Below are 23463 nucleotides of genomic sequence, written 5' to 3'. Positions count from 1 at the left end.
CGAAGCAAAGTGTGGCGCAACTACCTCTCTAATCGGGAAACCGCCAGAGGCAGCGCGTGGGTGACGCGTGGTAGGTATTCACCGCAGCTGCCGCAAACGGACCGCCGCTCATGCAGTGCTTTGTTTACATACATACGATGCGCGTAACTCTGGCGCCATATCGTAGCCATTGTCACCGCACAGCCCATCTTGCGCGGCACTGTACTCTTCTTCTCACGCTTTCGTTCCACCAATGACGAGAGCGGCCATTCGTCGCGGGGAAGTCGTGAAGTCATGCCACCAGTGTCAGCGGTGACAACATCCAAGGGAGCGCCACAGTGAGCCTTACTCGTAGCAGCTCGTCATTGCCCCTTGCAGGAGCAGTGAAACCCGTCACACAGGCTGGTACTGCAGACTGACCTCAGCAGCTGCCGCCACGGACGAGCATAACCCTCCCTACCGCAGGTGACCCTGGACCCCCATCTGAAGCGCAGATGAGAAGACCCATGCGGCTGCGGAAGCCGTGACCGCCAGAAACTCAGCATTTGCGCACACTGTCTCCCTTCCCTTGTCTTCCGCTTTACGTGTCATGCTTTCACTGTAGCATCCTCCTCTGCTGTCGTCCTCAAGTTGTCTTTGCTCTCGCCCCCGCGAGAGCGAATAGAGTTTTCGCGGGGGAAAGGTTACTTTTTTCCTGCCCGCTGCGCTACGCGCTCGTTTCTCCATCTTTCGCTCTGCTCGTTCGCTAGGTTACACCGACGACGCCGAAGTACGCCGGCGCTCAGCTCAGGAACTGCGTTGAGCTTAAAATTTGTGCTCTAAAACACTCGCAGATATATGCTAATTTGAGCAACCGATGCATGAAGGAAAGCGAAATTGTGTGAGCGAGTTCGCACACCCTTCCTGTCCTTAGTAACTGCTGACCGACACCATAGTCATACGACCGCTTTGGGGGATCCCGCGCTGGTTGCATTGCGATCACCAATTAACATTTGATACTGACCACGCCACCAGCTCTCGGATTCAGCATCCTGATGGTTGCTTTTTACCTTTTATATTGCAGTCTCTAGAGCAGTAATTTCTACCGCTGTTAAGGCCGTGCACCTACTATCGTCGTTAACTGTGTGTGCAACAACTTTGCTCTGGAATAAGTGTGTATGCTCGCAGAAAATGCCTGTTTGCGACGACCTACTCCGACCACGTTCCGCCCATGTCATTCTTCCCGCCAGCGCTCATCATGTAACTTGGGCAGTGGTTTTTAGATTACATACTGTGCAGATTAAAATGTATTTGCCACGCATGAACAGAAATGTTGAAAATGGCTGAGTTATCGCTCACCTGCTGATTGATTATCAGCGTAAAAAAAGAACTTGCAGTACCACTAAATATTCCCCGTTTCATTTTGCTGGCTACAGAAAGGGAAATTGCTCGAGTATGTCAGTCGCACTTGAGTGGGATTGGGTAAAATGATGCAGAAGCTTTATTTAGCTTATTTGAATGTGGGTTGGCCGCTAGATGTTCGGGACCCCTGATAGACTGGGCCCCTCTCCAGAGGGGCCCGGTCTGCCACTCAGAGCTGGTCATCCAGGCCGGTGGCCCGAAGAGCGCCTCCCATGAGGAAAGCGAAGGGTTGGGAATTAGTTCTACGGCCAGGAGCTCGAGCAGGTCCCCAAACAAGGAAAGAGATCTGCGTCTGGCAGGTGGTGCAATGGCTAAGAGCAGACCGGGAGAGAATAGATGTGCCACATAGGAGAAAAAGTGTCCAGCTTTCGATCTGGTGCCTTTCCGAGGGCTGAAGGGGGTAAAGGAGCGGTGAGAGGGAGGTAAGTGTCGTCTCCTGTCCCTATAAGGGGTGGTAATCTAGTGATAGGTATAAAGCCCCTTTCCTGGTTGCTCCATAAGGTTGGTTGAGTAGCCTGCCGGGGTCATGAAGGAAAGACCTAAGACTTGCAGATTAACGGGCTCGTTCCCAGGGAAACACTCATGCCCAGGCACCTACGTAAGGTTAACCGGACAGGGCAGTGAAGGAATGACTCGTAAAGTGTGTGCAACCGCGTTTGTTCCTATGCCTTGCAGGAAGTAGCAGTATGCACATTGAGAATTGGTGCCGACTTCTGTGATGAAAGAATCGGTCGTCGCGTGCGCTACTACTAGGGCCAGTGCCACCCCCTCAGCCACGTCGGCGTGGAGAAGGTAGGTATCGGTTACACGTCATTACCTGCATTTGGCTATTCAGTGCAGGCGGAAAAGCTTGTGCTCGCCTTGCGGAAGTGTGTGCACAACGAACGGTCATGCACACATTTCGTACACTGTACTATGACTGAAGCATAACTTAACATAAAAGAGATACGACATGGTCGTAGCACTACGACGCCTTTCGCCGCCTGTTTTCCTTTATTGTACCGTTTCCCATGACGGCACGATGAAAATGGGTGAAGAAATGTACAAAAAACGATATTATGACTCAAAGATCAGTGCCCTAGCTTCCTGAAGAACATACTTTTTAGCGTGAAGTGTTCTCTTTGGACTAGAGTCCTCGGCATTTCGTGAGCTAGGGCGTCTAGGCAACGTGTTAAAAAATAAATAAATGACAAAGCCCTGCGAGCCTGGGGACGCCGATGAATTGTTACCGCACGCATCGCGTATTCATGCCACGCGCGCGCTCCCGTGCCTTTCTCTATGACCCCTTCACCTAAAGTCGTGAGCACGAACGCCAACAAATGTCTGACCTTGCTACCTCACTTCCCTTCGCCCACCTCCCTTCCCCTTCCTTAACCAACACACATGCTGAACACAAGCCGTGTCGCTGGCACTCTCATTTGTCAATTCGCCGCTGCAGTGCAAACGTGACTGTCGTACGTGGCGAGGTTGCTAAGCAACGGAATCATGCACGAAGCCACCGTGTATAGAGTGCCCGCCCACCAAGAAATTTGTCCCCAGGTCTCAGCAGACCGGCAAGGCTTTCCCCGACACTCCATGAATTTTCGGTTCGTAGTGCAGTATAAACCAACTATTGTGTTATCTGCGAATGTACATTTTACTGGATTAAGAATCATCCCAGATAATCTGCGTGAACACTTGTCAATCACTCTAAATATGCACAGCATGTGTGATGTCACCAAGGTCACCTTACCTCAAAATAAGCTGTCATTCATGGTACCTTTTACGGAGAGTTCTGGTGGCGTTATAAAGTCGTGTAAGACATGCTGTTGGTATTTTAAAAATGTGCAATCAAGTATGCTATGTAGTAAGTTTTCATTATTTGTACTGCAGTAGGCTCAGTCGCCTAATAAAACTTTTCGCTTAGTCGCGCAATAAAATCGAACTTTTGCGATGCCTCCCGGGGGGCTTCGAAGCAGCCAGCTTCGAAAAACGCAGTCCTCTGTCATTGCACGTGATGCAGAAATCTGATCTCAAATGCACGCACTCACATGGGCAAATGTAATTTTTTGATTAACTAATTTGTTTGTTTGTTTGTTTGTTTGTTTGTTTGTTTGTTTGTTTGTTTGTTTGTTTGTTCATTGACGTAACGGCATTTCACATGTTAGCAACTCGTGCCACAGGCATGAGGTATACTTATATGAGTGTACAGACATGAGTGTTCTCATATGATAACTTTTCTTTCTCATATAATGAAACAAAAAAACAAAATCTGACAAAATTGAGTTAGTAAAATTCCAATAAAAGTGTCATTTCCTTCAAATTTTTTTTTACTGGTGCACTTCCTTACGAGAGCATTTCGCAGTCTTTTAGGAATAATTATTACTTACAGCGCGAACGAAACAACAGGGACAAGGAAGAAAGACGTAACACCAGTGTTGACTTATGACTCAAAGTTTATTGCTGGAAAACACAATATAAATAGGAAACTCGCCAATGCTTCCAGCCGCACATCATTTCTGCTCCGCAACCAAAGAAGGGAAACGAAACGGAAGACCGGTAACACGGGACAGTCGGATTTTTTTACGGTTAAACACATCCAGCAAGCTTTTTTTTCTTTGTTGTGTAGCGGAAGTTATGCCTGGCTGACGCACCTGCACCGCATTTGCTGATTAGGTATGCCTTGGAAATGAGGCGGGCCTTTTCATTATTAAGTCTCAAGAGTATGCGTGTGGAGTCAGTATGCACGTGCAGTACCTGTACGCTTTCAGGGATACAGTGGTAAAGGCACAAAGTTCGGAGAGAGCTAGTTGAGGTGATGTCGAAGATTGGGGTGCGGGAGCGACACTCCCCCTGGCGTAAGACTTTGAAAATAATAAGCGGTCTGATGTCGTCGACGAACTTAAGTAGGGGAGATGAGATTAAGAAATGTTCAGATATAGGCTTAGACGGGAGAGACAGAGGACAGCCTAATCATTCAAGTGATTAGCAAACCCCTGAGCTCCAATAATTGTCTCCTAATTATGAACTCAACATAATTAGGAGACGTCAACGCTTCAATTAGCAGTCAGTTAGCTTAGCTGGCTGAAGCAAGGAATTTCCTAAAGGGCTCTTTTTGGTAAACTCTTGCATTGGAAATGAACATGAGGGCACCAACTGACGAACTCGAGAGTGCTGCTGAGGTTCATAAAAGAACAAAGTTATGCAAAAAAGAAATCAATAGTACATTAACAGCCCGAGGCTTTCAGAAATATGATTAGCTTTACGGTGACGGCGTATACCGCAAAGGCAATCATGCCTACCAGCTCGATAGAATGTGCAGCTGCTCTCGCAGACACATCTCATCAGCGTAATCATATTATTTTACATCCTCTTGTGAAAGCAGGCGTCGATATACCAGCTCTGTCCTAGGAGCAGCTGTAATGTTTGCATTGAATATTCATTAAATACTGTCATGCCTTGGCATACGACAAGTACTTGCCTCATAGAGCAACGCTGGCTGGCGGCCTCGTGCAGCGAGTGCTCTTTTAAAAAGAGAGTGGTCTTAATGAAATACTTTGTGTGAGTCTCGTGCGGCTTGGGGTGTGTTGTGTATTTGATGTATCTGTGGCCTGCACTCTGCCTGATATTTCATTTCATCGCATCATTCGTGAGTAGCACGGAGTAGACATGCCGACAGGTTAAAACTCTCCACGTGAAAAGTGGCCTCTGTCTTTCCCGTATAAGCCTATATCTGAACATTTCTTAATCTCATCTCTCCTACTTAAGTTTGTCGATGACATCAGACCACTTATTATTTTCAAGGTCTTACTCATAGGCCTCGTTTAAGGATAAGTGTTAGGTCGTGTAAAAAGCGCTCTTGTCTACGGCTGTGCAGCAGAGTGGGCATTGCTATTTTTGCGTTTTTTTAGAGAGGGTAGAGTCCAGAAGCCATCATCACTGGGTGATTCATCATGGCGCGTTGGGCAGAACAGGCTCAGTATTAAAGAAAACGAGAGTAGAAAGGCTTCGAAATGACTGCTACTGCATTTGATGCCCACCAATATCAGGCATTATATATATATATAGATCATACATGTGCTCTTTCACTAGTTTATCTGATTTGTTTTTGCCTAAACAGCAATGAATAAAATAAAGCTTGATATTTCCGGGTGCACTAAAGGCAAGCGACCATCGTGGAAGGCTACTGTCTCTATGCCAAGTATTTCCTATGCGTACAAATTGGATCTCATTTGCCGCGAGCTGAAAAATAAAAGCCCCATGCATGCACAATAACATGTTACATGACAATTCTTTCCCAACCCTGACAACGCCTACAGAAGATATGAGCCTGCGAAGGCGTTGACGATGGCGTCCATACAAACCATTACCAACAGAATTCGTTACAACTACACATCTTCGTTATCCAGACTCCAATCCACAATTTGTTGGAAAATAAACATCCTGTACTTAATGTACTTAACCACTGACGCGTGCCGTATGCCCACCGTTGAAAGGCCATGTTGCGCAGCGCACAGGCACAATAATCTGAGAACGTCCGCATGTTTCAGTGACTTCATTGTTTCATGCAATCTGTAACGTTCCTCCCATCACTACCTTATTTACGACGCCGCATAGATGGATCGAAAGTGATGACCCAAACGGCTCCAAAATGCTGCTTGCAGGCTGAGACATAAACTTTGTGCCGCTTGATGATTATTGTTATTTTGCCTTTTTTGTTCTTATACTGGCGATCCAAAGAATCGTCAAGGTATCCATGACTGGTTTCGCGGCACGTTGGGCAAACAAAACTAATGAACTGCGCGGACGCCCAAAAACGATCTAAAGCAGACCGTGAGAACAGACAGTAGCAACGTCAAAAGACGCAGGCCCTTAACGACGCTCTGATGACGCCAGTCAGTGAATGTGTTCTTGCAGTTTAGAAATATCGACATTCCTTTCACCATGCAATGATTGATGGCTTCGGTCATTAAGGACTGTCGATATTGCACAGGCGTTGCTGAATGAACACTTTCCTCGGATGTTGTGTTTAATTCGCATGTATCTTAAGCTACCTAGTCAGCATCTTCTAACGTATCAATAATGAATACGTTCTGGGGCGTTTAAACTGAATGAACAATATATTTCAATATCAGAAGGTAAGATATTATGTGGAAATTTTACTTCGAAAAATGTACTCAATATAACTTTTTCTTTTTCATATCTTTTATTTAGTATGAATGGTGTATAATAAAGTGCTAAAGTGGGAAAGTGGGAGTAGAAAAGACAAATAGAATATTAATAGAGTCTGTTTGCCATACATCCAACATATAGGAAGGAAAATGTTTAGCTTCGAGGCTTTTGGAATGGACCTCAAAATAATGGAAACTACGATTTCGCTTTCGTAAAGAATCACAGAGCAATCAGGACATAGCGGCCCATGAGAAAACACAACTAGTATTTACAAGTTGACTAACCAAGCTTTTCATAAAATATTGCGGAAAAACTTTAACGTACACTGCGAGGATCCTGTAAATGTGTATTCCGCGTCGTTGCTGTCGATATACGTAATTTTTGCACGCTCCACGCAAATATGGCATTCCGTCGGGGTCACCAGCTCGCCTACCTATCTATTTACACAGTGCGCGCCCATGAGTACGTCTATAAGGAAAGGCACTGTTGAAAGTGATGCTTCCTGAACAGGTAGGTCACCTCCGCGATCACTAAGTGCGCATCAGGCAATTGCAAGCACCACCTATTCTCACACTTCCTGCCGAGGGGCCGAGCTGGTTCTCAATGATTTGGGTCGGGAATCACTTTTGGCGAGGAGCAATGAAAACGGTGTCCATTTTTTTTTAATTTTGGCAATAAAAAAGTTTCAATTTCGTGGCCTTTCTATGGCTCATCTACTCTTATATAAAACGTAATATTCTGCACGGAGGTCGCTCTATTTATACGCTAGGTGAAAGTAGGTTCTTACGCAGCCCGAACTTTCGTGGTAGCTCTCGTTTAATGTAAGGTTAGGGGAGCATGAGTCGACCAGGTGCCGCAACCCTCACTCCCGCATTCAAGAACGTCCTACCACTCAATACACGAAAGAAGTGGGCACCGCGCTTCAATGAAATTCCACGGCAATTCGCGAGAAGTGTAGCATCTTCTTCACTCGGGGCGAGCTGCTGTGCTCAACTTGATGAAGTGAAGGAAGAACTGCGAGATTACTTTTGTGAATATAAGAACCTGCCACGCTTGGTTTGAATATGTAAAAAAAATGTGTCTGTGCATCACTGCTCCATCAGGGTCGAGTTTGCCCCCAGCGTCATGACCAGAGAACACGGGAGGTCATTTGAGATTGGGAGCATACGCAAGGGCAAGATAAATATATCAGCCATCCATCACGTGCGTTTCATGAAAAAGAAGTTCTGCTTTTGAAGAAACAACAGTGTATTTGTTCTTACTTCGTACTTCCGTGTGTCGCTACACAATCTAACAACTTTTTTTTGAAGCTGGTGCTGAGACTTGGCGTTTCTGTTCAGCGTGTCTTCGTATCCGCGTTTCCTATTTTCTCCAGTGTCATGTATTGCACAATATCAGACGCAAAAAGAAACTATAGTTCAAGTCACATTTCTTTCTATGCGGTTTGATAGGCTCATGTTATTATTATTATTATTATTATTATTATTATTATTATTATTATTATTATTATTATTATTATTATTATTATTATTATTAGTATTATTATATCCACATGTGAGAGTTCCTAACAGGTGCTACATGATAACATTGAATCGGTGACGTGAATTTAGGGACTTCTTATTTTCGCATAAGTGTATTTATGGATATTTTGAATGGCCGATTTTGCTTTCGTGTATTTGTTTGTATTTTTTTTAATGTGATTTCGCAGCTTTCCTCTGATCAGACGTCTTGACGTTCCTAGTATGAGTCCCATGATTCATTTTCAATGTTTGTTTAGCACTGCGAGTAATAATTTTCATATCTGATACATTCGCTTACAAAATTAGTATAATATCTCTACAGTACAGTATTTATTGGTATAAATTCTCATTATCATCATCCATCGCAATACTTGTACTCCCCTTCGCTCCTTCTCATTGCGCATTAGAGGGCACTAGCCCAGGTCGACCTCTCTGTCTTTGATTTCAATAAGATCTCTCTCTCTCTCTCTCTCTCACTACAGTATCAGTTTAATTCTTGAAGTTATATGTATTTTCTTCCCGTTCTTTTGTGCGTCTTCTATTTTTTTTTTTCTGAAACAAACTGCAAGTACCCTGCGTTTAGGCCTAGAGTATTAAACAATCGAAATACTTAATGAACGCCTACTAACTGGCCCAAATTTTTGTACTTCTAACCACTGTGCCCATGCCATATTTCCCAATGGCAGTCGCGTGGAACTCGACTCAGAAGTACGGGTAAGAAGGTTTTTAACGTTTCGAAATCTTGAAGTTTTTTAAATCATTTCATTTTTGGTCGGCGTTTCTCTGTTTTCCGTTTCATAAGGTAAAGGTAAAGATTTCAGAGCTTCTCTATCGGAAAACGTGCCTCTTAATGCCTTATTAGGTGGCACTATAATGTTATTTCACCACGTATAAATCAAGTCCCCTTAGCATAATGAAACGGCCGACACTCCGAGTTACAAGATTCGAGGATGGGGGAGAGGGGGGTAAAAATAATCTCCCGGCTTGTCGAGAAACATTCGCGGAAAAGGCAACGAATCAGGTACGATAAACGAAGACGAATAACATCACCAAAAGGAAAAGAGACGGAACCGAATAAAACAGGACTGGCAGGCGCTGTCATTGATCAATAATCCCGATATGAAGCCACCGCTTTCGTGCGCAGCTGTGTCTTTCTTCTTTAACCTATACACGGTCGTTTCACCTCCCACGTCTCATACAAGGCGGACGCAGCGAACTACGGAATAAAAGGGAGGCCCGAAGGACAGGTTCTTCATCAGGCGTCGTATTCTCCAAGGCTCTTTGGTATCGGTGCAGTTGGAAGCGCGGATGGCGTTGCTTGGGATTTTTTCTTTCTCTGGAGCGTAGCGTATGGCTCTCGGAGCCACTGTTATTAATCACGGAAACAAACCCCACACAGAGAGAAGAAAAAAATAGGCTAGCGATTGGGTGTCCTGAAAGGGACACCGCGCCTACTTTCAATAGGAATGGAAAGGCACAGCCGAACGTATCATCTCACACACAGATAGCGCATGAACACTGTTGATGTTAGTGTAATGTCGTAGCTGAGAAGAACTCTGCGACAGCTTCAAGAACCTCGAGTGTCAAGTTGAAGCCAACCGACAATGAAGCCACGGAAAGTAAAATGTGCCTCTTTTTTTTTTTCAAAACTGAAGTATAAGGAGAACTTATGAAAAAGGAATAAATTTGCCGCAATCTTGATATTCTTAATAAAAGAAAAGGGCGATGGTAACTTGATGCAGGTGGGAGCCGTAACCACGACTGTCGCATGACGTGTGGGAAGCTCTATAATTGAGCTAAGGTGGCAGCTTGTCCGTTTTGTTGGGTGTTTGTTTACGTACTATAAATTGAAACCTTTTGCATGCGTTAACCTTAAGTGTTAACTGGAGGCACTCGCAACCACGGCCGCGGATGAGGAACATTACTTCAATTACAGGGTTACGTCGGCATCGTCGGCATCTCAACTTCAGCACAATAATTTGGGCTCCATTACGGCTTCTCGATGCCCCGCTGCGAACCATTGTTGAACAATTCGAGGCAACTTGAATGTTTTGCTTTGTTCTTAGCTCATACGTCCACAGCGTACGGTCATAAGGCATGGTATCTAAGGCTACCGGCGGGAGCCACATGTGTGAATGCATCGTTGGTTTGAAGATGGTCGAGTTGGTCCGAATGTTGCAGGCATTAATCCTTCCTTGCCAGTCTCGTAATTTTCTAATGAGTAGCAGTGGCAACTCTCATGCTTGCACGAGTAAAACAAATGATAAAGGGTCAGGGATCAAATATTGTCATTGCATGTACGTTCTTGCTTCTCTCGTTTACGACCGATTACTTGTTGTTGTTGTTGTTGTTGTTGTTGTTGTTGTTGTTGTTGTTGTTGTTGTTGTTGCTGTTGTAAGCGCGGAGGGGGGGGGGGAAGGGGGTCTTACACGTGCGGTTAGCGTGGAAGGTTTTCCGCTTGAGTGTCTCTTTCCGTGAGAAATATGTCACCACGAGTCGCTCAGTGCCGTCTCTCACAAAAATGTTGGACGAATCCGCGACACTACCTAGCATACTATCCTCGGTGCTTCTGGAACGACTAACTGTTCTACGCATTCGTGAGCGAACCCTCTTCTTGTCATGCTATCCGGAAGCATTCCCCTTTCAGGACAGACGCACTTGAAGCAGTAGATGAAGTGATCTATATCGTCCACTTCATTAAACTGAGCGCAAGTTGGCGAAGCAGCATCGTTGATTTTGAACACCCAAGCAAGAGCGCAGGCCGATCCTGTTCTACCTCTATATATCGGAGGACGTCTTTCATGCGGCTGAGTCTCTTTACAACACAGGTATAGTGCGTTGGTCTCCAAAGTGAGCTAAAGTAGCAAGGAATTGTCTCTCTAGGGTGTTGGTAATTCACGGGAGCTCCCGCGAATGGCTGACTTCAAAGCGTTTCACTGGCAAAGCCATCTGCTCTTTCGTTGCCAGTTACACAACGAAGCGAAGGTATCAACTGAAACGTTAATGTAGCCTCTTTTTGACAATTTCTTCCTGGTAAGGCAGCACGTTTGCGAAATAATAAATATAAAACGAAAACTATGTAGACTCTCAACCCAAGGCTCGCTTTTTAATGTATTTGAGCCCCTCTTTCCGCAATATAGCGGGTTCATTAAAAACTTGGTCTGGTATGAATGGGGACAATTAGCTCCTTTTCAGCGCCATTTCCACAAATAGATCGGCCTGGAGCAAAACTGAAGCATTTTAATGAACCGTTGCAGTTCCATTTACCACACCATAAACCCATAGGAAATGCGAGCGTATTATATGATGGTTCGTAATTTCATTTCAGGAACTATTTCAATGGCGATGAATGGAAATGAGAGGTCGCTTCTTTTATAACCTCAATAACGCTTCTTCCCTGCTTGGTAGAGCGTTCCGAAATGATGCTTCCGCCCGTGAAGAGCTCAGTGAAAGTGAGCGAAGTTTCTATGTTCATTACCAAAAGCAATAAATAAACAATTTTGAGTATTAATGGCGAGAAATAAGGCCTCACTGAAAAACGCGGAAGTTATCTTTCACCAGCTCGTGGCGGGTCCCAACGACACTATCTTGCGACCGCGCAATGTAGTGTAATGCGAGGGCGCCTTCCATTGGCTTTGATTTTTTCGCTTTCTTTTTCGAACAGTGCTATTGTTCGTATGTATTTCGTCTTTTCGGAAGTGAGGTTATATGCTTAAAGAATACCGTAGGAAACAGGAGCAACTCGACTGTTAGTCCTAAAATGGGCGCCTTCATCCCTCAAAGGACTAAGAGCAGAAGTGTGTGTGTCATGTCCAAATTTCGGAGAGCATGTCTCCAGTCCCTGGTCGGAAAGAAAGCAAAGGGAGGAAGAACGGCAGTCGTTACTCCCCATGCACTCCGATGTACTGCCGTGGTATAAAAGTTAGTACATAATGAAATGTACTTGTAGATAACTTTGATGTTTTATACTTAGGCACTTTTTACCACGAAGCTCTATGGCTCTACCTCCCAATGGGTCTGTCGTCTCCGTGAGCAAACACTCTGGAGGCGCGTGCCGCTTGGTTTTTTGCAGTACCAGTAGATGACGCTCGCTTCCGCGCATCCGCGATGGCAACGGCGTCGACCGTGCGGAGATAAGAAAAAGAAGAACAAGAAAGCTCGCCTTCGCGCATAGCGTTCGCTGCAAGCGTTTCCCGGTAAGGATTATGGTTGCATAAGCTGCAATTTCGAGGAAGCGGTAACTGTAGTATACGAAGCAGGGACTACACTTTCGTATGTAAAAGAAGAATCCGCCTAGCAACTGACTGGTGTTGTGACAGTGCTATGGGAAGTCCACGTCACGTATAGTGAGTACTCCTGAGGAGCAGCGTTCGTACGAGGCGTGGCTCTTTCTCTTTGGTCCACTCTTGGTAGGTGCACGAAGTAGTGGCGGAAACCAAGTTGCAGACCCGTTGAAATGTTTGAGGCGAATAATAAGGTAAACTGCATGTACAAGTCGCCACGTGAATAATTTCAAGCTACACGGCAATGGGTAATCGTTCTAGTTGTCGTTTACAGCTTCGCTGTCCAACTACCTTGACAGCGTGGATCGGAGAGAAATCTTTTTCTTCCTTTTTTGGGGGTGCTTTTGTTGCTTTCTGTTTATACGCTCGCAGTCAAGAGCCAAAGACATAGCACACTTAGCCCTAGCAATAGACCTGCGGCAACATTGAAGCAGGTATTATTGAAGGCCGTCACACTGATGCACTACCGCATCGCGCACTCTTGCTCCACTCCACTCTTTGATAGCGCGGTAAGTTAACCACCTCATTAACGACAGCTGTGCGCTAACGAACATTCCAACTGCGGGTTTTGAGGCCCTGAGTGGTTAGCGCAGCCCTGTAAGAGGGAACACTTTCCAGACATAGCACTCTCGAATGCCATTGGAGTGTCTGTCGCATTTATAATTTCCTCCAGCTCCGGCTGGTGCGCAGCAAAAAGAAAAAAGCGGGTCACTGTATACTGAGTATGCAGAAGCCCCATTTACATACCTATTAAAAACGGTTGAATGGTTGCTACGGAAGTTGGAAGGCCCCAATTCGGCAACGGGAGATCTTTAGCGTTAGCGCAGACTGTCGGTGTTCGTTCAAGTCCACCGTCTAGGTTCGCTGCTATAGCATGGCATGTCTGGGCCAACACAAGCTGACGCCTACATGATAACTACTCAGCGTAAGAAAGTGAACTTTCTCGCGTGACATCCATTAGAAAAATGGCACGCCGAAGAATTGCAACGCATGCATTTGTCAACCATTACAGTTTCAGCTTGTGGTTAAGTATTTAGGAATTTTATATGAGATACACGTTACCTGGAATAACCATGTGATAGGCGTTTGTGTAAAGCTAAGAGCTGTTGTGGCAATGATGTGTAGCCTGTGTGGGCAAACGTCTATCAACCTAAAAGTTACTATATATAAGGTATTAGCGCAATTAGTAATGGCATTTGGTATTACGTTATATGGTACAGGTTCTGACCATAGAAAGCAAGCTGTTATTCGCGTAGTTAAACGAATTGTCAATAGCATAACTTATGGAGCCGGACGAGCACAGACAGACAAGAAAAGTATAAAATTCTAGGAACCACAAACATAAATAGCTCCAGCACAGGAGCTATTTAAGTGCGGATTTGTAACACACAATTATTATTCAAATGCTTGTAAAGTATAGGTAAAAAAGATGTCGCGCTATAAAAAACAGATATATTTTAAGCCACGAGTGTTAACAAACTATGGAAAGAAAACAAGAAATTATTATGGCGCCGATATTTTTAACGAACATGATGAAACACTGATATTAATTCACAATGTAAAATTATGAAGCAAGTGAGGATGTGGTATTCCACTGTTTATTGTAACATGTGATTTCTATTTGTATTCTTGTGTGACTGGAAAAAGTAGTGCTTATTCTTTGTGTGTTAGAACATTTTCCTTGAAGTTGTATAATGTTTTTAACACCAATTGTAAAATGCCTCGTACCTCTATTGAACTCAGTACCAACTGCTGCCTGGTCTTCTAACGAGCACGATGTGCATAGATTGACTAGCAAACACTATATGTCATAACGAATCGAAAATAAATTATAATTTCATTTCAGCGACATCAACTCAGGTACAAGAACTGACCATTTTAGAAAAAGAAATAAGGGTGACACTGAAAGCTATTTGCGGACGACAAAATACAAGGTACAAAAACAGGTGGAAAATAAAAAAGAAAACGTTTTATAATGACCTAAACAAGAAACTATGAGGCCCATAATCATTCCACGTGTAGTTCGTTTAGGTTTTGGCGAATATCGCGTATAGATTCACAAGAAGTAATTTCCCAGTGAAGAGCATTGAATATGTATGGAACTTAATAGGCTCGAGTATATCCACCTAATACTACTACTACTGCTACTACTTCTACTACTGCTAATATTAATTGTTATTATTATTATTATTATTATTATTATTATTATTATTATTATTATTATTATTATTATTATTATTATTATTATTATTATTATTATTATTATTATTATTATTATTATTATTATTATTATTGGTGCTGTCGCACTCGGCAAAACAATACGCAGAAAAAACAGTGCAAGCTCACGCATACACACGCGCACACACACACGAAAAAAGAAACGTAATAATTTCGCGAATACAGATTTTAGCAGAACATAAAATGCGTCCACGCTGACAATACAAAGCAAAAGCGGAGAAACAGAAAGAGGATTACAGATTGACGCAACAAACAACAGATATGAAAGTTTATTTGTTCAGTTTTGAAATTCCTCTGCAACACTACTAAAAAATATAATAAAATTAGGCATGAAGATATCCAGGCACTAAATAGAGGGCCATAAGAATCTAAAGGCTGAAAGGCGCGCTGTTTCCTTGTGCCTTTTTTGCGGAATGTAAAAGCGCATATTAGAAAGCAAGTGTGAGCAGCAAATTTTTCCATCTGTTAATTTGCGGAGAAAAAGAACATCCAATTTGTTGCGTCTACAGGTGAGTGCAGGTAATATGGGCTTCTGTGTTAACTCTATGGAGATGGAAACTTTTGACAGACTCGATGTTTAAGCATAGATGTGAACTTCTTCTTGCACGTTTTCTAGGAGTTCACAATTTGATCTACAGGTGCCGCCCCAAAGGACGGAGGCGTGCTCAAGAACTGGAAGGCATACTCTCTTATATAAAGTGACAAATGGCCCAGGTTGTTTCAAGTCCCTAGTCACCCGACATACTATGCCGAGCGTGTTAAGTACACGCTGCTTCGTTTCTTGAGCGTGGAGCGAGAAACTCGAAGACATGTCGAAGCACACTCCAAGGTCCTTTATTCCTTCAGCTTATGTCAGAACGTCTTTTACGCTATTACGCAGAACGTCTTTTACGCATTTAATAACAACCTTCTGTATCCTTGAATAACATGGACACGTAACGGGGTGTTAGAAGCATCTTCCTTGCAAAGAAGTCTTAGCAGGTACAAATAGTGAAACTCACTATCTTTATCATAAATTAAAATTAAATTATGCGGTTTTTACGTGCCAAAACTACAATCTGATTATGAGCCTCACCGTAGTGGGGGACTCCGGAAATTTGGATCCTCTGGGGTTGTTCAAAACAGCACCTAAACCTAAGCACATGGATGTTTTTGCATTTCGCCCGCTATCTTTATCCTTCTACTCCCTTCAGTATCTGTTCTTACTATCAGTAACGTAGGTCTTAGAGTGATATCAGCTCTCAATCTCATCTCGAGATACATCAGCCCAATGAAATATAGCACATGATCATTGCGCTTTGCAAATTGATTGTGTCTTGCCATTGTACTACAATTACACCCAGCAGACGTCTTGCTTCTTTCTTCCAACTGGCTTTCTTATCTTTCATTGGTGGATTAATGGACTGAGTGAGTTAGTTAAGTTTATTTAGATGGTAGTTACTTGGACAGTTTGATGCTCCAACGTATAAGCATGTGGTAACGAGGGGGCGGCGAGCGGCTCGGCTAATGATTGATTTTGACATGCGTTGTTTTTCAGCTCAGTGGTTTCTGCATTCTGACTCCTCCACAGTGCTGCCACCATGGCCAAACATCGAATAGGCGCCGTCAGAACATTGCAGACCCTGAGCCTCCTCGCCACCACGGTGGCCTACACGACGGCACATGTGTGAGTTTCCTGTACAAAGTTAGTGCTTCTAAAATCTGGCCAGCTTGTGCCGACTGCCGGCACGAAGACAACCGACAACGATGTCGAGTGGATTTTCGGTCAACAGATGGCGCCTCCTGTCTTGCAGCTCCGGTTGATCACGTTATGCTGGTATTAAGCTACGTAGAACTAGCTGGAGGCAATGCATATCGATCACTTACTTTGAAGTTACATTGCAGGTAGATTAAAATCATTTTCTAAAGCCCGTTAGTTAAATGATCCGTCCCTTCAGGTGCTCCCTGCTTCTGAGTTTCTTCTCCCACAACATGTAGCGGCTTTTTGGCAACTTAGTTCTGAACATGGAGGGAAGGAAACTGAGGAGAGGCCCTACCCCCTCCACGCGCTAGGCGAAAAGTGTGGAGGAAATGACGTAGTAGGTTCTTGTTTGCTTTGCTGTTTTTTTATTTCTTTGCTGTGCTGACAGTCATCCGGAAAACATCGAACGAAAAAAAGAAAGGTGACACATTTGCTTATTTCTTTACATGCGTACAAATACATGGAAATCGCAATTTGTGGTTATACTGACTAGCGTACCGCTCACATGTTTCACAGATCGAAACCCGAGGTCGATGTATGTGACATCTTTACAGCACACAGCAAAAGGCAGATGCAGGAACCTGGGTTTGTCGGGTGCAGTTTTGGTTGTAATCTAGTTTCTCAGCTGTCTTGCCCCCGCAGATGTTCCCAGAGACCCTCGAAGTCAAATACAGCTGTACCTCCGTATTCCTTGGGAAGTATATTCTTTGGAACTTCAGCGTGCAGGTTTCCGAAGTCTTCGCCGTGTAGGTGGAACTGAAGATTCCAAGGAGGAGGAGGTTAAAAAGAAAGATAAAGTTGCTTTAGAAACATCAGGTCGAAACGGAAAACAAAGAAAATGGAAAATTTCTCAATCGTGGTGCCATGGGACTACATTCATAACCGAAATTGAAAGCCGGACATCATTCAGTTTTATGGGGGCTAGCCAGTTCTAAGACAGCACGAAAGGGCACCGTTATCTTCTATCGGGGGTGAAAAATGCACTGTGCACCTGTTACTACCCGTATGTCTGAAGCGGAGCACAGCCTTCAGGCAGTCTTTCTTTTGTTTGCTTATTTTGAGTCCATACAAGTACGTTTCGTTTTACTGAATAATGCAAACGTTAATCCGTAAAAAAAAATGCGCTTGAATTTTCGGCAATCTGGAGCTTGATTTTCCCATCAGAATATCGTGAAAGCAAACCAGCTCACCCTGGATATTTCGTCCTTGCTGATGAATGGTTTCAGCAGTGAGAAAAATATGCTGAAAGTCCTTGGCTGTCTCAACACATGCGCTCTTGTAATTTCCAGTGGTAGGCCGTCCTGAGCATGGCAATGAATTAGGCGCTTTCATTATTGCAAATAAGCTTCTACGCTTTGTGTATGCCGGGGTTTTAACTATACAGGTGCCGGTGATTAAGTGAAGGATCGAAAAAAAAAAAAGAAGGCGCTGTTGGTTAGGCTCCGGATGCACGTTTCGGCTTATTATATGGCCCGCGAAATGCCCTACAGAAAATGTGCTCTTCAACCAATGTTTTCCTTTGCATTCACCTTCTTCAGTATAGTAGGTTAGGAAACACACTTCAGAACGATTGTGGATAATTTTCACTGTGTATTTCTGTTAAGTCGTTAAGGATGCTTACGTGTATTCGCAGTTTACTATTGTGTCTCCCATTCCCTCAAGTAACTTTTAGTCAGCTAGAGACACGTACTGGCCTTGTGCGATCACAACCAACTGGTGTTCACTGCTAGTAAGATGTAAAAATGAGTAATGGCTGTAGTCTTGTCCAAAGCATAAGTTAAGCAGTCCCAACATGGAGCGAAATTCTTCCGTGGGAGCTGATTTATATTACGCTTCGCAATAACCATGCTACTGTCATGGCAAAAGTTTTCGCTTTGAGCAATCTTTTTGAGCAGTAGTCACGTGTAGCCTAGTTCTATCGTAATTGGAGCGCGGGGTAATGCAGTTCTTAACTGATGTACCATAGCCGTGTGAGGATACGCTAAAATAATCCACACAAAGCGGAGAGCTGGGTCCTGAATACCCAAACTTTGGATCACATTACCCATAGGTTTAATTACTACGTTGGTCCAACAAAGGACCAATCATTGACCTCGCTTACATTACTGCTTGGTTACGCTGCCTAAGTTGCGTGTCATGCAGCTGCTTCTGCGCAATTACAATCCAACGCCTTTAAAACGAAGTACTTGGGACATCCAAAATCATTAGTTATACAGGTCAATTCGTTGTAACGGCCGCGCACCGCACAGCTCATAATAGCAGCAGGACAGAATTATTCCTTCGTTTTTAAAGCTCATTTCCTTGTCAAGTCGTTCGTTGTAGAGACAGTAGAGGCACACGACTGTACTTCCAGCGTATAAGTAATCAGTAACTGTACATCGGTCCACTCCACGTCAAACTTTCGCTCTCGAAATTCGTCGCGTTTACCTGCAAAAGCCGAATAGCTTTCCTGGCGAGGCCTATTTCACACGCCCGAATCTTGGAGAATGACCAGCCACCGAAGTCTAGAATGAAACAGATGCCGGCATCTTGAGATGCAGGGTCACGGGTGAGCTGCTCCAGCCATAAGTTGACCGCTCGCTGAATCCGAAACTGTGGAAGCGATGAGGGATCCCAGGCACCTAGTGAAACGGAAGCAATGAAAAATGTACGTCCCGCTCTTTCATCTCATATTTCTGTCTCTCTTAACGAACTGCTGTTGTTTTGTACAATTTCGAAAACAAGATTCTAAGATTATGTTGTAGTGATGGCAACGAAGCTCCTATATTGAAAATGTCTCACTCGAAAGTGGAGACTCGTAAAGTGTTAGTTTATTACAACAGCATAGTCTGAAGTGAAGCACCAATATGACATGACTCCGTGGGCAAAATATTCAGAATAAGCAAGTCATGCCACTTAGGCCCAGGACTGCTCAGAAAACTTTGAAAACATGCAATAATTGACTCGACTCCATGAAATATGTGAGCGCACAGGCACCCGAAAACCACAGCTTGTTGATCGTGCTCGGCTACTTCACACCCAGTCTGCCCAGGAGTTTTAAAGAACCTTCCCATGATCTATTAACTAATTTGTTGCATCTGCAATATAAACTTTCAATTTGCCAAGATGTTAACTTTTTACTAAGTTTATAAGGTTTGATGAGCGAGTACGTGTAGTTTACGGTTCGCATGAGTTTTAATGTTACCTGCATACAGGGGCAGGCATCGGAACGTTTTTTAGAACACTTACCGAGCTTTAACAGCAAAACTGGTCGTCCGTGAGTGTCTTTTCCGGGAAGAGCAGCAACCAGGCCCCGCGCTTGAGATTTTATTTCTTCGGATGCCTTCAAGTCTTTGAGAATTTTAGGACACGAGCTCCTGCGTCTATAGTACATTCTGGTCTTTGCTAGCGCGGCTTCAACGTCAAATTTCGTGAATCTTAGAAAGGGTAGTAAGAAGACGGTGTCCCTCCTTTCACTCAAACGAGCATCGTCTGCCATAAGAAAGAGAGAAAGAAAATGAAACTGAAGCAAACAAGTCCTTTTCACAGGTTTGTTTTTCTTATCCAATGTTAAACAGGGCTCGGAAAAAAAAAAAGAAGTTTCAGTCATATGCAAGTTGGAGCCTTGTGAACTTTAGCGGTTCAGTTACCAGAGCATGTGAGATAAGATAGAATATAGTAAGAAAGCGCGTATTCGTTAAAAAAAGGTTTTATGAACCTAGAATTTGCCATGCAATGAATTCTTCTGCAAACATACCATGTTGTATCCACCCATGTGGCCCCGATGACAGATCACAATAGTGCATTGTGAGAATATAAAACCTGTACATTTTTTGGTCTAAATGCAACTAGGCGTTGCAGATGGCTACACAGACAGGTGCTGTGAATGTGGACAGATTGGAGGTGACTCTGTCATGGCCAAACAAGTGGTACCTACAATGTATCGTCGCGAAATTGTTACAGTCGCCTGGACGTTCTGATGAATTCGCCGGCTTAAGGCTTAGTTTATGTAGAAAAACCGACATTTTCTAAAGGTTATCTGTCCTTCTGAAGAAGCAGAAAGCGTGAATTTTCTGGAATCATGCCTGCATATGCGATATTTCCGTGCTAAATTGTTGAACGCACAAGCTTGAGCGGCAAACCACTCCAGCGAGCAGCATGCACCACAGGATTGGTTTTTGTGGAGCAGGTTATCTATCTAGTTCAATGGTCTGGATTAAAGATAGGTCAGTACGACGGTATTAGAGGTGTACTTAGTCGGGTTTCATCGTTGGGACGGATACGCCAACGATTGTGTTGGAATTACCAAGAAGTAATTACCGCTGAGTAAGCTGCACTAAAGTCATTACAAATACGTCAGAAACAAACGTTAGATGACCATGTTCACTGCAAGAAAATATTTAAATAATTCGCCAAGCACGTATTGTACGACTCTGGCCCACCATACAATCTGAAATTTAAAAGAGCACTCGTAATACTGGTACCTGAACGTCACACAGAGTGACCGTGAATTTCAGACCACAGAGAAAGCTACAAGGTTCTTTTTTATTCTCTGTCCCAACTAGGAATTCCCGAATTAGTGTCTCCAAGTGCACAACGGGAAACTATTATTGAGTAAGCCACTTCATCGAGCCAAACCGCGCGGCCGTCAGGACTCGAGGTGGGCAAGCAGTGCCAGAGTGCCGCCGTAAGCAGTTTGTTTTCTGCAGCCATCACGGTTTTGAAACGCGGGATAACTTATTAATATGATTTGCGAACAACCAACTGCTGTAGTCAAGCTCGTGATCTAGGATGTAAGCATTTGGCACGCGTCTCAGCCGTGAGGAACAACACTTGCCACAGCTGTGAACAGTACAGCGCTTATTTCTCTCTATTAGGCGACGATTTAAAAAAAAAGGTTTTTAAGACTTGTACTCGGTTTGGCGACGCCCAGCGTCCCAGTACATATTTTACGCTTTCCTATGGCCTCGCCATAAGGCCGGCTGAAATGTGTTCCATGCAATCGCAGACTGAAAAGTTAATCCTTCAGCTCCTGTTCTGGTCATACTATAACCGCACGGCAGGCCGTGTAACGCCACATGGGTGCTCCGATACCAGGCGACGCCATGTCTGAAGTGCGTTGGAATTGATATCATAGGAATATCGCCCTCTTAATCTAGTTCCGAATATGCGTGACTAAGGAACATATTGGCAAAAATGTTGTCTCACAAAGTGGAACCTACGTGAAACAAATGTATTTATGTGTCTGCTCTTATTACCACTCTTACTGTAGATTACCCTTAATAACGTTAACATACCTTCGAATAAGTAAGTGTGACAGCGTAAGAGCGTTTGTGTTGTATGTCATCCTCTTAGTTTCTCGTATTTTCTGCGCCCTAGGTCTTTTTCCGAGAATGCAATACCAATTAACCTTCCATCCTATTGGAACATCCTAATCTTGCGCCGATGGGATCAACGAAGTGAATTATATTTGGAAAAGATATTCCACTTACTTCCAGGAACTTATGCTGAACGACGTTTAGAGTATGCTCAACACTTCGAGTTCTAATGCCTTACCTTACCTCATCCCGCATGTGTAGGCGGGAAAACAAAACTCACCTTTGAGCGCGAGCCGCAGTTCATTCAGGGCTGTTCTGACGTCGCTGGGATTCTTCGCATCCGGCTCCGTTATGTTCCACTCCACGCAGTCGCCAGTGCCGAAACTTCGCTCACTTACCAACCCTTCTCTTTCCTCTAACTTTCTCTTTCTTGCCATATCTCCTACAACTTTTGCTTTGCCCGGCGGCTCGAAATATCGATGTCGGGCAAATGACAGATAGTTCAACCGACTGCGCCGCCTTCCGCTAAGCGGAATGGTCCTCGCTATTAGCTGTCGGTTTATAAAGACCGCGCGGCGGCCGCGTCGAGAAACAGGTTTTCCTCGGTCCGAAAGGGAAACCTCCCCTCGTGACGTCAGCTAGTCAGCAGTCGTGCGCTGTTACGCATGTACAAAAACAAGCTATTCGCTGACTGCCTATATAGGATGTTCCAGCTAACTTTAGCCCGAGTGTAGAAATGTGCGAATGATCCGTAGCTGGACGGAACCAAGGTACTCTTTAATTGCCGTCACGTGGAGATACTCAAGTTATTTTGTTCATTTCGCCTAAATAAATAATCAGTCTTAATTAATTATTCAGCTTCTCAAGTACATGAAAAGTGTCAATGAGAAAATTGTAGACCGACATGAGAAACGCCCGATACAGCTTTCTGTAGAACAATATGTGCTACATAAGAATGTTTTTCCGAGCGTGAAGGAAACGCGCGAATGCACGCGAAATTGTCGCGCGACTGGCCGCTCGATGCACTTTGCGTGTATTCGCGGGCTTCTTTCACGCTCGAAAAAACGCTTTTATGTAGCCCGTATTGAGCAACACAAAGCTGTATCGAGAGTTTTTCATGCTTCTCTACACTTTTCTCATTGGCATTTTTCATCTAATCATAATATTTCAGAAGTACATTATTAATTAAGAAAAATTATGTAATTAGGCGGAATGCAAAAAATAATCTGAGTATCTCCAAGAGATGGCAAACAACATTACCTTGGTTCTGTCCAGCTACGTGGCATTCGCATATTTTTAAGCTCTCACTAAATTTAGCTGGGACTCCCTGTTTAATGAATATACACTAAAGTGAAACAGACCGTGCTGACGATTCCCGTAGCATCTACGGGGCGGAACTTTGTAAGCCGACTCGTACTGATAGTATTGTAGTAATACATTTATGTACTGCGGAAAGGACTCCTACGTTTGCCGTATTATGTGTGCACACCGCTTTCTTGTGTCAAGAACAAAGCTTAAAAAAAGTATTTTTTGCATATATTAGACATGCCGTGGTGGACTCCGGATTAATTTTCACCACATGAAGTTCTTTAACGTGCACCCAATGGACTGCCCTCCACGGCCGGGATTTGTTCCCGCGCCCTCAGGTTTAGCAGAGCGACGCGAAAGCCACTATTCCACCCCGGTGGGTTCTTAAAAAAACACTAACCTAATTAGACTGTAAGCTAATAGTACTTTTGTTTAATACTAAAGATCACACAGCTGAACTTCACGTGTTCAAGGAAAATAGCACAAACGGATAGCAGAGCTATAGTTCAACACTTTACTTTAGCCGCATTTATAAAAAGAAATCA

At 43.9% G+C, this 23463-nt stretch overlaps 1 protein-coding gene across 1 annotated transcript in view; it reads left to right on the top strand.

Moving 5' to 3' along the window:
• Window positions 1–23463, top strand: part of LOC135917657 (uncharacterized) — a 253855-nt gene that overhangs the window by 19435 nt on the left and 210957 nt on the right. The window contains exon 2 of the mRNA XM_070537226.1: window positions 16110–16238. Coding sequence (XP_070393327.1) covers window positions 16153–16238 — 86 coding nt within the window. The 5' untranslated portion in view covers window positions 16110–16152. The remainder of the gene's footprint in view (window positions 1–16109; window positions 16239–23463) is intronic.

This window comes from Dermacentor albipictus, chromosome 4, assembly GCF_038994185.2.
Source record: "Dermacentor albipictus isolate Rhodes 1998 colony chromosome 4, USDA_Dalb.pri_finalv2, whole genome shotgun sequence".
NCBI lineage: Eukaryota > Metazoa > Arthropoda > Arachnida > Ixodida > Ixodidae > Dermacentor > Dermacentor albipictus.
The sequence above is the reverse complement of the archived record's forward strand: the minus strand, read 5'-3'. Positions and strand labels throughout refer to the sequence as shown.